The sequence below is a fragment of the Salvelinus sp. IW2-2015 genome, linkage group LG7 (assembly GCF_002910315.2).
Source record: "Salvelinus sp. IW2-2015 linkage group LG7, ASM291031v2, whole genome shotgun sequence".
NCBI classification, from domain to species: domain Eukaryota; kingdom Metazoa; phylum Chordata; class Actinopteri; order Salmoniformes; family Salmonidae; genus Salvelinus; species Salvelinus sp. IW2-2015.
In genome coordinates, this window is record NC_036847.1 from 14,804,236 (window position 1) to 14,821,454 (window position 17,219).

At 42.6% G+C, this 17,219-nt stretch overlaps 2 protein-coding genes across 3 annotated transcripts; both read left to right on the top strand.

Annotated features, from left to right (window-relative positions):
* The first annotated feature begins 1,010 nt into the window (after nucleotides 1-1,010).
* sla2b (Src like adaptor 2b) lies at nucleotides 1,011-7,143 on the top strand. The gene is made up of 8 exons (XM_023991101.2): nucleotides 1,011-1,326; nucleotides 2,712-2,848; nucleotides 3,723-3,822; nucleotides 3,954-4,040; nucleotides 4,138-4,241; nucleotides 4,362-4,511; nucleotides 6,451-6,583; nucleotides 6,703-7,143. Exons 2-8 carry the CDS (start codon nucleotides 2,758-2,760, stop codon nucleotides 6,824-6,826), a joined length of 789 nt encoding a protein of 262 aa, XP_023846869.1. The 5' UTR covers nucleotides 1,011-1,326; nucleotides 2,712-2,757; the 3' UTR covers nucleotides 6,827-7,143.
* Nucleotides 7,144-8,218: 1,075 nt separating this feature from the next.
* edem2 (ER degradation enhancer, mannosidase alpha-like 2) lies at nucleotides 8,219-16,946 on the top strand. Of its 2 annotated transcripts, none has more exons than XM_023991102.2 (11): nucleotides 8,219-8,494; nucleotides 10,065-10,175; nucleotides 14,220-14,259; nucleotides 14,371-14,476; nucleotides 14,598-14,723; nucleotides 14,890-15,101; nucleotides 15,265-15,406; nucleotides 15,516-15,640; nucleotides 15,724-15,868; nucleotides 15,961-16,082; nucleotides 16,212-16,946. In XM_023991102.2, exons 1-11 carry the CDS (start codon nucleotides 8,388-8,390, stop codon nucleotides 16,686-16,688), a joined length of 1,713 nt encoding a protein of 570 aa, XP_023846870.1. In that variant the 5' UTR covers nucleotides 8,219-8,387; the 3' UTR covers nucleotides 16,689-16,946. The 2 variants fall into 2 exon arrangements, with proteins under 2 accessions (XP_023846870.1, XP_023846871.1); XM_023991103.2 differs by having other exon boundaries at nucleotides 8,290-8,494; nucleotides 10,046-10,175.
* Nucleotides 16,947-17,219: the final 273 nt, after the last annotated feature.

Below are 17,219 nucleotides of genomic sequence, written 5' to 3' on the forward strand. Positions count from 1 at the left end.
TATCTTCAAAACATGGTTAAAACTATAATGTTGATATCATGGATGGTCAGTCATATRTATAGCTTTGAATTTGATTTGAGTGGTTCCATCGTTCCAGGCCCATCCCTCAGCTTTTTATTTTATTTTACCAAAACAGGCAGGTGCCTGCTTTGTTATTGTTTCAATTAAGTACTAGCTTTAAAGAGAGTCTACATTTTTGATTCTATAGCAGTCATCACTATGGCAATTAACATGGCTACACCAGTTGGGAATGTTATGAAGAGAAAACGGATTGCTCAGCTCTTCGACCCACCCAACACCCAACCTGAATGACAAAGAATATGAAGCTCAAAAATTGCTGTGACGTCACTTCACGCGTCTGTGTTTTATACCACGGCTCATGCAGATGCTGCAGCAAAACAGTACATTTGCACAGACCAGGTGAATCTCATCACAATTGCTGATGACTCATTGATCAAGTCACTGATGTAAAATGTCTCAGAGTCTGTGTCAATTACTACTGCCACACGTACGGCTCACTGCTGCTACTCCCTATTTATTATCTATGCATAGTCACTTTACAAATTACCTTGACTAACCTGTACCCCCGCATATTGATTCGGTACCGGTACCCCCTGTATATAGCCTTGTTATTATGTCATTTTTTTTGTTACTTTTTMATTRGCTTTTTTTACTTTAGTTTATTTAGTAAACATAATCTTAACTCTATTTCTTGAACTGCACTGTTGGTTAAGGGCTTGTAAGTAAGCAGTTCACGGTAACGTCTACACCTTTTGTATTCAGCGCATGTGACAATTTGATTTGATTTATTGTTGAATACAACCTTTCTTCCTTTCTCTTTGTGCCTCACTTTTTCTTTGTCTTCCCTCCCTCTTCATCTCCCTCTCTTCGCTCTGTTTTTGAAAGTTCAGGTCTTGTTGAAACAGGAAACTGAGTGTCTGAGTAAGAGGTGAATATAAACCCCCCTCCTCTCACATCTCTCCACTCAGATGTACTACAGAGCACTCTGCTGTGCTACACCTACAGAGCCTCCATCTACCACCACTGGCTCCTTTCCCCATTGGAACATCACAGAGGAGGAGAACACTCATTCTCCATTGGTGACTAAAGAACTCTCACACAGCTTCTCATACACGCACACGTCATACTCACATTACACATGTGAATGCTACCAGCAGTGTGAAACGCCCAGACCCACTGGACTCGACCTCTGGGCCTCACTGGGTTATACCTCTATCCCTGTGGTACTCTACAGCTCTGACATCAACTCATTCCACAGCATCAGAGTGCTGCTGATTGTCACCAGAGCCACAACAGGGCAATGCTGTGAGTATTAACTCATTTTCAAGCTGTCAAGTCTAATTGATCTCACTGTATTTAATGTACATGTAAAAGGTTGTAGTTTTATTCGACCCTGATTTAACTTATTAAAAGCACATTGTTTTGCTTTAACAGAAAGAGGACAAAGGTCACATAAATATATAGGACAAACTGATCTTATATGAAGACTTTATAAATACTTTTTTTTTTTTTTTATTGTCGAGCCAGATCTATATAGCTGTGTTTCCTGACTCCTGGTTGGCAGACTGCTGTGGTTGATAATGGTCATTTGTTCTGTATGTTATAATGGAACATTAGATGATTCCTTGTAGCTCAGTTGGTAGAGTATGGTGCTTGCAACACAAGGATAGTGGGTTTGATTCCCGGACCACCCATACGTAAAATGTATGCACTTAATGATTGTACTACATGAAATGTTCAACTTGGGCAATAACACACTGGTACTACCCAAAATGAGTACTGTTACCTTTTTCAGTCCACTTCAAGCACTAGTTAGGTTCCATATTACAGAGCATTGGGGGAAACTATTCATCTAGAGATATTTAATGGCAATATATTTCCTATTACTATTTCTGATATTACCATCTATTTTAAATGTTTTTGAATTTGTCAAAACCACCCTGGGATAGAAAGGTGTTCACAAAAAGAGAGCATTTATTTTCTACTCAAGGATAACACTTTATATATTACACTCCAGTGTTCAGACAAACTCGCTGGAAGTCTGTTAGGATGCTTGAGTGCCCATGCAGCACTGGTTACAGTAATATGTAAGACAACACAAAACTGTTTCTTTGAAAATGTACATGCTTCAGTGTGCTTTCACYAACTTATTTACCTATTCTCCATGGTTCCTGTGGAGCATAAGGCTGCCATAATTTGCCATATTTGTCACACGTGTTTTTGCATATCACCAATGCATAACACTTGAACTAGTTTGCACGTTAGTGCATTCGTGTTTACATCAGTTAGAGAGTGACACACAAAAGACTGCATGTTCTATCATTATGTATTCAGATGAAAGCCCCTTATTTTCCTTGCCAACCAGCACTCTCGACACTCCAGCAGCCCATGTGTAAAAARAAGAATTTGGTTGGAAACTAAAGGGTGTTCAGAAGAAGTGTGGTTTTCAACTTCCTCCCTCCTTTTGTTCAAGTTGTCGCTGATCCAGCTTTCTGACAATAAATGGAGAAAGAAATGACAGACAGGGCTATTTGAAATGCCTTAATAGTGTTTGTTTTGATATATGTTATCTGACATAAGTTACAATGAATTGTGATTGATGCAACAGTACATCAAGAAGACATGGGGCTCACCCAGATGTACCTCAGTAACCAAACGGGCTACTAATCCATACCTGTGATTCCCTCCAGCCCACAGAGTTCTCTGGTATCCCTTCCATAAGAGCTCCACATCGCCATGGGCAGTGGGCCCAGTAAAGAGCATCAGGGATCCAGCACTCATGCAGCCTTGCTGGGCCAGGAAGAGCCCGCTGAGCCGGTCATACTGGGTAAGGCCTGGGCTCTATGTCAGATTGAGCACAGGAAAGGATAAGGCTCTGGGCAACAAGCCAGTACTAGCATATCTCAGATGGGCAGTGTCCCCAGGGGTCAATGGCTCTGGGTTTGTCTGGACTGAAACCTATAGGCCAGGGAATTGAAAATGTGCACGACAGCTAGGTCCATTTTAAAGGACAATCACCGGATGGCCTGCATCTGATGTAAATTTATAGATCAAAACAATGTGACCAATATAATGATGAAAAAATGTAGTTAGTGTTTCTGTACATACATAGTGTGGTGATTAGCCCCTACATTAAATGTCACCGTAGTCGGTGTGCAGAAAAGAGAAAAAAACAAGCCTACTGGCCTGGTCTTCTGTTATACCACAAGAGGTGTGAAAAGAAAAAAAGCAAGAAGCGAAAGACCTATATTTAGAAGTGGTGTGACCAGGGACCAGGTGACACCCTGGACTCTGGGGTAGACGTAACATAGTAAATGTAAATCTATGACACTCCAATTAGTATGATATATTACATTTCATATGGTATGAATTAATTTGTGGATGTCCATCATCCATTTCATATGACATGTTACGAATTACAATTCATATAATATGTTACGTATTGCAATTCGTACAATACGTTATGAATTGTCTATGAGACCAGGCTGAGTGACAAAGAAGTCCTACTTTTTGAGCTGTCACTKAAGATGTTAGTTTATGAAGATCACAGTAATAATTTGTAATCATTTATTTTTTATAACTTGGAAAGGTCTAACCATGAATACTCAAGTGTGAATTGAAAGCAGAAATGTACATGGTTTGAGATTCTTATAGTAGAGTCAGAGTGACAGTCATTTTTTGTGTCGCTGTATTGTCCATAGAGAGCAGCAGGTATGTGGTAGTGGCCCTGTACAACTATCCCACTGGACATCCAGCAAACAGCAGTATCCGCGCGGGAGAGAGAATCAATGTGCTTTCAGAGTAAGAAACCATACCCTCTACCTACAACTACCACAATTACTACTACTACAGTTATTACAACTGTACTGTGCTTTTTCTATATAACCTATGTATCTCTTTATGTGTTTCTGTGAATGTGCATGTCTATGTAGCGAGGGGGAATGGTGGAAAGTGAGATCCTCTGCCACAGGCAATGAGAGCTACATCCCCAGCAGCTACACAGCCAGAGTGTACCACAGGTGAGTCTGCTGATCCATCTGACTATTCTCCTTTGGAGCTCTATTTACACGGATCTGTCTTTCTATTTCTAGCTCTTTCTCTATTCTCTTTCCCTAGGTGTCAGTATGAGGGTCTCAGCAGAAAGAAGGCTGAGGAGCTCCTGTTGCTGCCCAACAACCAGACTGGCTCTTTTCTGGTCCGGGAAAGTCAGACCCGCCCTGGTGAGTTTAGTTCACAATCAAATGCTAACAAGAACAGGGAAACCAGCTTAAAATTGTAATTGATAAACCCGAAGGGATACAACTTTGTGACGGAAGTATGGTGTACACGATTCACTCTAGGTGCCCACTCCCTGTCAGTGCGTAAGACCAGTGACCAGGACCGTTGCTCAGTCAAACACTACCGGATCCAACAACTGGAGAACGGCTGGCACTACATCTCCCCCTGCCTCACCTTCCCCACCCTCGCAGCCCTAGTGGACCACTACTCAGGTCAGTAGAGATGGTTCAAGCGTATACAGCAGTTTAGAACATGTTGAAAGCTGTAGATACAACTTTTCAAACCCTTTTGTGTCCAACCCACGCAACCCACGAAAAGGCACCCAATTTGTCATACTTGAGTAAAAGTAAAAATAGATTAATAGAAAATGACTCAAGTAAAAGTAAAAGTCACCCAGTAAAACACTATTTGAGTAAAAGTCTGAAAGTATTTGGTTTTAAATAAGTACTTAAGTATCAAAAGTAAATGGGCTCCCAAGTGGAGCAGCGGTCTAAGGCACTGCATCTCAGTGCAAGAGGTGTCACTACAGTCCCTGGTTCGAATCCAGGCTGTAACACATCCGGCCGTGATTGGGAGTCCCATAGGGCGGCGCACAACTACCCCGGCCAGTGTGGTCCTGGCTGGGGTAGGCAGTCATTGTAAATAAGGATTTGTTCTTAACTGACTTGGCTAGTTAAATAAAGGTTAAACAAAATGCAATTGATAAAATATACTTAAGTATTAAAAGTAAAAGTATAAATCATTTCAAATTCCTTATATTAAACAAACCAATATTTTATTTACAGATAGCCAGGGGCACACTCCAACACTCAGACATCATTTATAAACGAAGCATGTGTGTTTAGTGAGTCCGCCAAATCAGAGGCAGTAGGGATTACCAGGGATGTTCTCTTGATAAGTGTGTGAATTGGACCATTTTCCTGTCCTGCTAAGCATTCAAAATGTAACAAGTACTTTTGGGTGTCAGGGAAAATGTATAGGGTAAAAAGTACATTATTTTCTTTGGGAATGTAGGGAAGTAAAAGTAGTCAGAAATGTAAAGTACAGGCCTCCCGGGTGGCGCAGTGGTCTAGGGCACTGCATCGCAGTGCTAGCTGCMCCACCAGAGTCTCTGGGTTCGCGCCCAGGCTCTGTCGCAGCCGGCCGCGACCGGGAGGTCCGTGGGGCGACGCACAATTGGGCTAGCGTCGTCCGSGTTAGGGAGGGTTTGGCCGGTAGGGATATCCTTGTCTCATCGCGCTCCAGCGACTCCTGTGGCGGGCCGGGCGCAGTGCGCGCTAACCAAGGGGGCCAGGTGCACGGTGTTTCCTCCGACACATTGGTGCGGCTGGCTTCCGGGTTGGAGGCGCGCTGTGTTAAGAAGCAGTGCGGCTTGGTTGGGTTGTGCTTCGGAGGACGCGTGGCTTTCGACCTTCGTCTCTCCCGAGCCCGTACGGGAGTTGTAGCGATGAGACAAGATAGTAATTACTAGCGATTGGATACCACGGAAATTGGGGAGAAAAGGGGATAAAAAATAAAATAAAAAATATTTTTTTTAAATATGTAAAGTACAGATACCCCAAAAAACGACTTAAGTAAAAAGAATTTGGAGGGTTACTTTTTCTCCCCAATTTCGTGGTATCCAATTGGTAGTTACAGTCTTGTCTCATCGCTGCAACTCCCATACGGAGTCGGGCGAAGGTCGAGAGCCGTGCGTCCCCCGAAACACAACCCAACCAAGCCGCAGTGCTTCTTGACATAATGCCCACACAATGCCTAACCAGGAAGCCAGCCGCACCAATGTATCGGCGGAAACAACGTGCACCTGGCGACRGTGTCAGCGTGCACTGCGCCCAGCCCGCCACAGGAGTCGCTAGTGTGCAATGGGACAAGGACATCCCTGCTGTCCTAACCCGGACGCTGCTGGGCCAATTGTGCGCCGCCCCATGGGTCTCCCGGTCGCGGCCGACTACAGAGCCTGGACTTGAACCCAGAATCTCTAGTGGCGCCCTGCGCCACTCGGGAGGCCCGACTTAAGTATTTTGACTTAAGAACTTCACACCACTGTGCACAGGTAGCAGTGGGTTGAAAGCTGGGGGCATCTTCAGTCATTGTACTGTAGTATTCATGTGAAACCTGAGTTGCAACAGACTGATTTATGTTTCCTTCCAGAGGTCACTGATGGGCTGTGCTGTCTGTTGGGGGAGCCCTGCTTCATCCAGGGGTCCAACAGCATTCCTGTGGCTACTGGCCCAATACCCATGGCCGTCAGGAAGCCCACCCTCAACTGGAAAGATGCYGACAGGTGAGGTCATGTACTGTTGTCGTAATAAGATGCCAGTCTCTGTGTATACATGTCTGCCAATAAATCTATTATTTATCAGCATTTCCTCACTAATGGGTTTTCTCTCTATCTGTCTGCAGCTCCATGATTTTTGGCAAGGTCAATGAGGATTCCCTGGTGAGCGAGGGCCTGAGAGAGGCCATCAGTTCCTACCTCTTCATGACAGGGGACTGCAAAGACTGCAGCCAGAAATGGGACAGCTGAGACTGGAGCTGTCCTCAGAGAGACAAATAGTGAGATTCACAGACTAAAACGGAGATAAAACGGAGCAATGAGCTTACCTATTGTGGCAGAGGGTACCTGAGGACCATATCACGTGGCCATGAACCTAATGGATCTCGAACATTGTTGAGGGAACTTGGATTCACAAGTCAACCACTGCAGAGAACCATTGTTCTCAAAGCTATGGTTGTCAAGTGCTCACATTGTCAAGCAGACAAGGCCCATATTTGCTTGGATTCACGATCAGAAGACATTTTTAGATCCTGGCGGCAGACTAAAAAAGACTTTACAGAAATAAGGGAGTATCTGTGCSCATAGGAACACAAAGTGTTCTAAAGAGATCATGCATTCAAACTGATTACAGGTTGCAACATGGAAAAAGTGTCTGGAATGAGATGATGATCCTCACTGTGTCAAATTGTGTGCATGATCTCTAAATGTTAAACTAGAACAGTAGGTCTAAAGACAGTGACACGATATGTTGCAATTTATTATGGGTTTTGAAAAGCTGCTAACTTCATAATGAAATGTTCCATTCAGCCTTACTCGTGATTATAAGTAACCACAGCTGATTGCAATGTTCCTTACAGAAAGTAGTTTGATGGTGAGGTATACAGCCATATGAAAGTCATAACCACTTGCACGTTTTAAATAGATCCCCTCTATCATCAGTAAACAGACTATTTGGTTGGTTTTGTTGAACTACCTTGAAAAAAAGGAAATGTTTGTTGTATGGGTTTCCTGTCCTGAACAGAAACACCTTTTAGCTGTTGCTTGTTCTCCACCGCACCGCAGTATAACTTTGACACAGGATATGGTCAAGGTGCAGTGGAAAAAAACATAGTGCGGCAGAGACAGCAGAAAGTTATGATTCGTGCTAAAGAGCAGCTCAAAGTTATGTGAAATATTTAAGCAATAAGGCAAGAGTGGTTGTGGTATATGGCCAATATACCACGGCTAAGGGCTATTATTATGCAAGACGCAACGCGTAAACGTATTTAGAAAAGTACAAATAAATGTTTCATTCCCATGGTGTACGTCTCATATACCACAGCTTTCAGCCAATCAGCAATCAGGGCTCGATCCACCCAGTTTATAATATGGTATAAAACACTTAAATGTTCTTATGTGGTTTCATCAACTGAAACAATACACTGTATACATTATGTGCTCAATATTGAGCTTCGTGATCAATACAAATTGTGGAAATGTTTTCTTTACTATCCTACATAATTAATTAAAAGAATGTTTCTCTATATATTTTTTTCTTCAAATCAGAGAAGTTTAAACACAAATAACCAAATGCAATATGAAGAAGATTGAGTGGAAATTGCAGTATCATACTACTGTAGCTTGTGTAACATCGCTACCTGCTGGAGGAAATATGTAGGTCGTCAGGTTGCGGAATAGTTCAGCACCCACCACGCACGCGTCATGTCTATTCAATTTACTTCCTGTTAGCGATCCCTAGTGTGTGGTGGTGTTGCGTTTGATAATTTAATCAGTGTTTTTAGCTGTTATCCTAGCTATACCTCGTTTATTCATGCTTAGGTTGCTATGCACTACTATTTTGTGCGTAATTCACGTCTTTACATTGATCAGCAATGCGAAAGGACAAGAGTTTACAGAGCTGGAGATGGCACACTACAGGTACAGTAATGACAATCTAGTGACGTTAGGCTTTTATCACACGTCTGTAGTTAYCTAACGTTATGTTGTAACTCTCAAATTCTAGGCGATATTCTGTCTTTTCCCTACAGTTTTCAGCCATTAGTTAAGCCCAAGACTAGCTCATGTGAACTACAATKTCGATGCTGTGTTTAAGGTTTCGTCGGATTTCGAAACATCCTTCAAATTAAAAATATTTGAGTGCTTCCATCCGACGGAACTACACTTCCCGAGTTACGTTTACACACAGATGTTCGGAGCACTCGATATAGCTAATCAGCACAGGTGGTCGCTTCTTGTTTTACGTCTGTTTTCATAAACAAGTGCTGTAACGTCGAGATATGGCCGTGTGAGAACACTAACCATATCAAGGGTGTGTATCAATGTCACTCTTTTTTTTTAAGGATTTCTCGCTGATAAGGTCCTAAAACCGTACCGCAAGTGACGCGTGTTCATGTCCAGATTGACACAAACACCCTGTACAGAAGATGCCTTTTAAAACACAAATTAGAATGCAAGGCAGTGAAGGAGAGAAAACAGACAGGCTGCTAGCGTCAATGGCATCATGCGCTTGAATTTAATCTGAACAAAAATATAAAAGCAACATGCAACAATTAAACATATTTTACTGAGTTAAAGTTCATATAAGGAAATAAGTCACAATGAAATAAATTCATCATGCCCTAATCTGTGGATTTCACATGACTGGGAATACAGATATGAATCGGTTGATCGCAGATAYCTTAAAGAAAGAGCAGGTGCTTGGATCAGAAAACCAGRCACTAGCTGCCTCAGCGCAACACATCTCCTTTGCATAGAGTTGATCAGGCTGTTGATTGTGGTATGTTGTCCCACCATTCCTCTTCAATTGCTGTGTGAAGTTGCTGAAAAATGACGGGAACTGGAACACACTGTRGTACACTTRGTCCAGAGCGTCCCAAACATGCTCAATGGGTGACATATCTGGTGAGTATGCAAGCCATGGAAGAACTGGGACATTTTCAGCTTCCAGGWATTGTGTACAGATCATTGTGAAATGGAGCAATGCATTATCATACTGAAACATGAGGTGAAGGTGGCGSATGAATGGCACGACAATGGGCCTCAGGATCTCATCAAGGTATCTTTGTGCATTCAAATTGCCATCAATGAAATGTTATGTTCGCTGTCTGTATCTTATGCCTGGTTTTCTGATCCACGCTCCTAACCTTTTTTTAAGGTAGTCTATGACCAACCGATGGTTATCTGTATTCCCAGTCATGTGAAATTTATAGATTAGGGCCMAATTAATTTATTTCAATTGACTGATTTCCTTATGAACTGTAAGTAAAATCTTTTAAAATGTTGCATGTTGAATTTCTATTTTTTGTTCAGTGTAATTCCAGCGTGTACGCGCTCGTTCACACATGTAAAAACAAAATTGATTGGTGCTTTAGTCCAATAAATTGTGTAATGGAATCGAATCGTGATCAAGGGCTAGGATTAGTCATGGGGTTCCACTTGACCTGCTCTTTTAACACCTTATCTACTCAGGTTTGTTCTTTCCTGACAGGGAGAAAATCAAGTCCATGTTTTACCATGCATACAACAGCTACTTGGATCATGCTTATCCATATGACGAACTGCGACCCCTGACCTGTGATGGCCAGGATACATGGGGCAGGTATGACTATTGCCTCTGCAGTTGTTAGACAATAAACCAATGTTGTAATTTCCTGTGAATGACACAGCCAAGACTAATACCTGGACAATCAATAGCCCAAACCACCTGAAACCTCAGTGTTATCCACTAGCACCGGCTGTCCTATACAGCCGGTTTACACACTCATTTTCAGTCGGGTACTTTTTCCACTTAAATTAACTAGGCTACTCAATTCGGAAGTCCGGGGGAAAAAGTCAGCCAAGCCCACTCCCGCTAGAATGAACTACATAAAATATTTTGGATATACTGACACGATACATGTCTCTCTGCCCTACCAATGGGAGTTGTCCACAAAGTGGCACAGCTACCTCTCTCCTATCCTTTCTTTGGATTGTTGGATACATCTCATTATTGTAATCCTTTTTTGAATATTCTTGAGGGTTGTTGATGTCAACCGCCTGTATTCAATGGATAGAGATGCTGTGCTACTAGCCTCAAAGCATGAATATGCATAACCATCTCGAGACAACTACGATAGTGTTTTTTCTCAAAGTTGCCGGGGTGGCACGTGTCCTACTTATATCAGTACACTCGTAACAACTTAAGCATTATGAAACTTCTATTTGATCAAATCAACCTCAAGTAGCAAATAAGCCATACATTTTTTGGTTGACCAAATTCAACACTCTCGTTGACCTCCATACAAAAACTCCTTGCTTTGTGTGTGACACAACAGAAAAACGCCACCTGATGGAGTGAGACAGATTTTCTGCCGAGTCCAGATTTTCGCATTGGGACAAATAAAATAAACATATCGTTTGTATTTGATATGAAGTCCATCAGGCCTTGCCAGACAGTGACGTTAAAGTAAGTAACTCATCAGTAGCTGTTGATTTGGCTCCCTAGTTTACATACGTGTAGTTTTTTGGGGCAACTATCTGCAGATACAGTATATTCACACCCCTTGACTTTTTCCAAATTGTGTTACATCCTTAATTTAAAATCYATTTAAATGTAGTGGTGTTGGAGGGCCAGTAGGAGGCACTCTTTCCTCTGGTCTAAACAAAGATCCCAATGCCCCAGGGCAGTGATTGGGGACACTGCTCTGTGTAGGGTGCCGTCTTTCGGATGGGACGTTAAACGGGTGTCCTGACTCTCTGAGGTCATTAAAGATCCCATGGCACTTGTCGTAAGAGTAGGGGTGTTAACCCCGGTGTCCTGGCTAAATTCCCAATCTGGCCCTCAACCATCACGGTCACCTAATAATCCCCAGTTTACAATTGGCTCATTCATCCCCCTCCTCTCCCCTGTAAATATTCCCCAGGTCGTTGCTGCAAATGAGAACGTGTTCTCAGTCAACTTACCTGGTAAAATAACGGATAAATAAAAATAAAAAAAAGCATAGTGGTGGCTGCATCATGTTGTGGGTATGCTTGTAATCGTTAAGGACGGGGGAGTTTTTCAGGAGAAAACATAAACGTAATGGAGCTAAATACAGGCAAAATGCTAGAGGAAAACCTGTCTGTCTGCTTTCCACCCGACACTGGGAGATTAATTCACCTTTCAGCAGGACAATAACTTAAAACACAAGGCCAAATCTACACTGGAGTTGCTTAGCAAGAGGACAATTTACCTAGAGTGTCCGAGTTACAGCTTTGACTTAAKTCTACTTGAAAATCTATGGCAAGACCTGAAAATGGTTGTCTAGCAATGATCAACAACCAATCTGACAGAGCTTGAAGAATTTTGAAAAGAATAATGGGCAAATGTTGTGCAATCCAGATGTGGAAAGCTCTTAGACTTACCCACAATGACTCACAGCTGTAATCCTGCCAAATGTGCTTGCTTCTACAAAGTATTGACTCCGGTATGATACTTTAAATATTTCTGTATTTCATTTTCAATGCATTTGCAAAAAAGTTATTTAAAAAATTGAAAGTTACAGKCTTATTCTAAAATGTATTCAATTGTTTTTTCCACTCAGTCTACACACAATACCCCATAATGACAAAGCAAAAACAGGTTTTTCGAAATGTTTGAAAATTTAAAAAGGAAATAAAGGAAATATCACATTTACATAAATTAAGTATTCAGACCCTTTACTCAGTACTTTGTTGAAGCACCTTGGGCAGCGATTACAGCCTCGAGTATTCCTGGGTATGACGCTACAAGCTTGGCACACCTGTATTTGGGGAGTTTCTCCCATTTTTCTCTGCAGACCCTCTCAAGCTCTGTCAGGTTGGACGGGGAGCGTCGCTGCACAGCTATTTTCACGTCTCCAGAGATGTTCGATCAGGTTCAAGTCCGGGCTTTGGCTGGGTCACTCAAGGACATTCAGTGACTTGTCCTGAAGCCACTCCTGCATTATCTTAACTATGTGCTTAGGGTTGTTGTCCTGTTGGAAGGTGAACCTTCGCCCCTGAGGTCTTGAGCGCGCTCTGGAGCAGGTTTTCATGAAGGATCTCTCTGTACTTTTGCTCCATTCATCTTTCCTTTGATCCTGAKTAGTCTCCCAGTGCCTGCTGTTGAAAAACATCCCCACACCATGATGCTGCCACCACCATGGTTCACCGTAGGGATGGTGCCAGGTTTCCTCCAGACGTGACGCTTAGCATTCAGGCTAAAGAGTTCAATCTTGGTTTCATCAGACCCAGAGAATCCTGTTTCTCAATGGTCTGAGAGTCCTTTAGGTGCCTTTTGAGGAAACTCCACAGAGGAACTCTGTCAGTGACCATCGAGGTCTTGATCACCTCCATGACCAAGGCCCTACTCCCCCGATTGCTCAGTTTGGCCAGGCGGCCAGCTCTAGGAAGTCTTGGTTGTTCCAAGCTTCTTCCATTTAAGAATGATGGAGTCCACTGTGTTCTTGGGGACCTTAAGTGCAGCAGAAATGTTTTTGATACCCTTCCACAGATCTGTAGCTCGACACAATCCTGTCTCGGAGCTCAATGAACAATTCCTTCAACCTCATGGCTTGGTTTTTGCTCTGACATGCACTGTCAACTGTGGGACCCTTTATATAGACAGGCGTGTGCCTTTCAGAATCTTGTCCAATCAACTAAAAAAACACAGATGGACTCCAATGAAGTTGTAGAAACATCAAGGATGATCAATGGAAACAGGATGCACCTGAGCTCAAGTTTGAGTCTCATAGCAAAGGGTCTGAATACTTGTGTAAATAATTGGCAAACATTTCTAAACCTGTTTTCGCTTTGTCTTTATGGGGTATTATGTGTAGATTGATGATATTTCATTTAATCCATTTTAGAAATAGGGCTAACGTAACAGAATGTGGAAAAGGGGAAGGGGGCTGAATACTTTCCGAATACACTGTATATGGTATTTTCAAAGATATGGATATAGGTCTACTGATTTAATCAGTGTTGACAATAGTAAACTGCTGCTTTCTGTGTAGCAAAGCCCATGGTTAACACCTGCTTCATTCTTCAATCATACCTGTATTGCAAATAGCTGAGAAAATGCCTTTTAAAAAGGAAGCTTGAAGCCTGTGGAGTCAGCAGAAATCTGTGGGTCAGTTGTTAAACAACTATTTTTTTTAAATAAATGACATACTACAATTGCAAACACTTGTTGAAATTCTTTAACTAATTAAACTGTCATCTTCTCTTAACATGTATGGACCCAGAACTGTTTTGTTTATTTTAGAGACCATTTCTTTTTCCATTTGAAAAAGTGCCCATCACACAATTTGGTAGATTTTTCTTTTTTTTTACTTTACATTTTTTCAAGCTCCTTTGGGCGATCTACTTTATTTTTCTGTTTTAATACATAATTTGAATAACATTCAATTGTGGCAATTCATATCTTGCAGTAAAACACTTCAGTCTCGATAAGACAGGTTAAAGGTTTCAAGTTGTCTTACTTAGAAAATAGTCTTGGCCATATCGTCCTGGGCGATATCCCCAAAAAACTAACAATACACATACATTCAGTCATTTAAATTGTGAACGCAATACCACAACACACTTTTCCAATCTGAGAGGTAAATTCAATCATTTTGCAGTGTCTTGACTTGACTATGATGTTGCACCTCTTCTTTTTCAGTGTTTCACTGACTTTGATAGATGCCCTGGATACATTGCTGGTATGCACCTTCTCATCATCATTATCTTATATTAAGTTTGTCATTCAACACCTGCGACAATGAGCTACTAAATGGGCTCCCAATCTTGTTGCCTTAATTTGCTTTTTTCAGATTCTGGGAAACCACACTGAGTTTCAGCGTGTGGCAACTCTGCTTCAGGACACTGTGGACTTTGACATCGATGTCAATGCCTCTGTTTTTGAGACTAACATTCGAGGTGAGATTACAGGGAATAGGTTCAAATTTAAGCTATGAAAAAGTGTCAAACAATAGGAGATGTATGTAGGTTTTTAGCTGTGTTTTAGTTGGTTGTAACTGAGCTGGGTTTCTGTCTGCAGTGGTGGGTGGTCTTCTGTCTGCCCACCTGCTGTCTAAGCGTGCTGGGATGGAGGTGGAGCCTGGCTGGCCTTGTTCTGGACCCCTCCTCAGGATGGCTGAGGACGCAGCACGAAAACTCCTCCCTGGTGAGCTGTCCACATGATTTATTTTATTATTGCATCTTCCAGATGCCCAGGACACACACGCACACTAACATATGGCCATATGGCTCTGACATTGCATTTGCCTGGCTCTGTATATGACCAGACCTAGGCTCACCTTTTCCCCTTAACATTTTATTTTCGTCTGCAGCGTTCCAGACGCCCACAGGGATGCCCTATGGCACGGTGAACCTGCTTAGAGGGGTGAACCCTACAGAGACCCCTGTCACCTGTACTGCTGGGGTGGGCACCTTCATCCTGGAGTTCTCAGCCCTTAGCCGGCTCACTGGGGACCCCGTATTTGAGGACGTGGCGCGCAAGGCACTCCGGTCACTGTGGAAGACTCGCTCTGAGATAGGACTGGTGAGTCGGCAAAAAGAGCTGCCGATTTAGTCCTGTGACAATCTGTTTTATGCTGTCCTCTTGTGATTTGTGTAATATTCATACAGTAGATTTATTGAAACCTTTAGATTGCTTTGTACACTTTGTCAGACCCGGTGACCGAGGAGCTGTTTCTTTTTTCCAGGTGGGGAACCACATTGATGTCCTCTCCAAGAAATGGGTGGCCCAGGACGCAGGTATAGGGGCCGGTGTGGACTCGTACTTTGAGTACCTGGTGAAGGGCTCTATCATGCTACAAGATGAGGAACTGCTATCAATGTTCTTAGGTATTATTACTAGTTTATCATCAGACCACTTGATCATGTGGTAGATGGATACAAATTTGACATTACAAGCACATTAGTAATAGATGTTTATATTTTTGGGCATCCACAGAGTATGACAAGGCAATTAAAAACTACACCAAGTTTGATGACTGGTACCTGTGGGTCCAGATGCACAAGGGAACAGTCTCTATGCCTGTTTTCCAATCACTGGAGGCCTTCTGGCCAGGGCTACAGGTAAACTACATTTCTCATTTTGCTTATCTATTGTATTCCCTATTAACCGAGAAAATCTAATTTTGTTTGTGTGAATGTTTCAGAGTTTGATCGGTGAGCTGGACAGTGCATTGAGGACTTTCCACAACTACTACACAGTGTGGAGGCAATTTGGAGGACTGCCGGAATTCTACAGTATTCCACAGGGATACACTGTAGACAAGAGAGAAGGATACCCTTTACGGCCAGGTACCAGACACAACCTGCTCACTTACAATAATGCATAAGGGTCATACTGAAGATTTCTTGGTATTTGTATTTTGRTCCTTTTCTTGTTTCAGAGCTGATAGAGAGTGCCATGTACCTGTACAAAGCCACTGGTGACCACACCTTTCTGCAGCTCGGTCGAGATGCTGTGGAGTCCATTGAGAAGATTACACGGGTCCCCTGTGGCTATGCCAGTGTGAGTGGTTTACGCTCCTCAAGACTCCGCTGGATAGCAAATACTTACTTACTTAGGACTAATCAGAATGTTCCGTACAGAAGTTGTTTGTGATTGAGAATTGTTTTGTTGTTTTACTACCTCCCTCAGGTGAAAGACATCAGAGATCACAAGCTGGACAACCGCATGGAGTCCTTCTTCCTGGCAGAAACCATCAAGTACCTCTACCTTCTGTTTGATCCAGATAACTTCCTTCACAACAGTGGCCTGGACTTTGAGCTGGGCACTGGCCCCAGTGAGGACTGTGTTTTGGGGGCAGGGGGTTATATCTTTAACACAGAGGCCCACCCCCTGGACCCTGCTGCCCTTCACTGCTGCAGCCGCAAGCAGGAGGAACGCAGAGAGCTGCAGGACATCCTCCTTAACCTATCAGAGCCCCTCGCCAGTCCACAGGATACCCAATCACAGGAGACAGACAGTGAGACCGAGCCACCTGTCATGGATCCCTCAGAAAGTATAGCACTGAAGCCTGGGAGCAGGAGGAAAGCCCCTCTCCTCTCCTGCCCTATGCAGCCCTTCAGCGCACGGCTAGCTGTCATGGGTCAAGTCTTCACAGACAGCACATGACATGGACTTACAAATGTTTGAGCTGCTATTTTCATTTTACCCATAGACCAGTCATTATACTAATGCTAGTTAGCATGGGCTCGCGAAACTACCTCTAACTTCCTTCATACTGGACACAGAAACATAAAAATGGTATCGACGAGTTCATCGAAATCTGGGGAAGTAGATAAAGGGTCATCATTGCCAAAATCCTGAAGTATCCAGCTTTTAACTGAACACTGAAAATTAAAGATTTACTGTGGTTTTCATTATACAAAATGCTTTCTGATTCATGGCATTGCCCTTGGTTTGTGAAATACATTGTAATATAGGCATGTGGTTAGGAAAGGTATGAATAAATAATAGTTTGCATTAAACATTTTCATACTCAAGTGATGGAACCAAGGATGTATATAAACTCTTCATTACTGAGTGTATTCGGAAAGTACTTTCTCCACATTTTGGTACAGTACAGCCTTATTCTAAAATGTATTAAATAATCCACACACAATACCCATAATGACAAAGCGAAAACAGGTTTTTAGACATTTT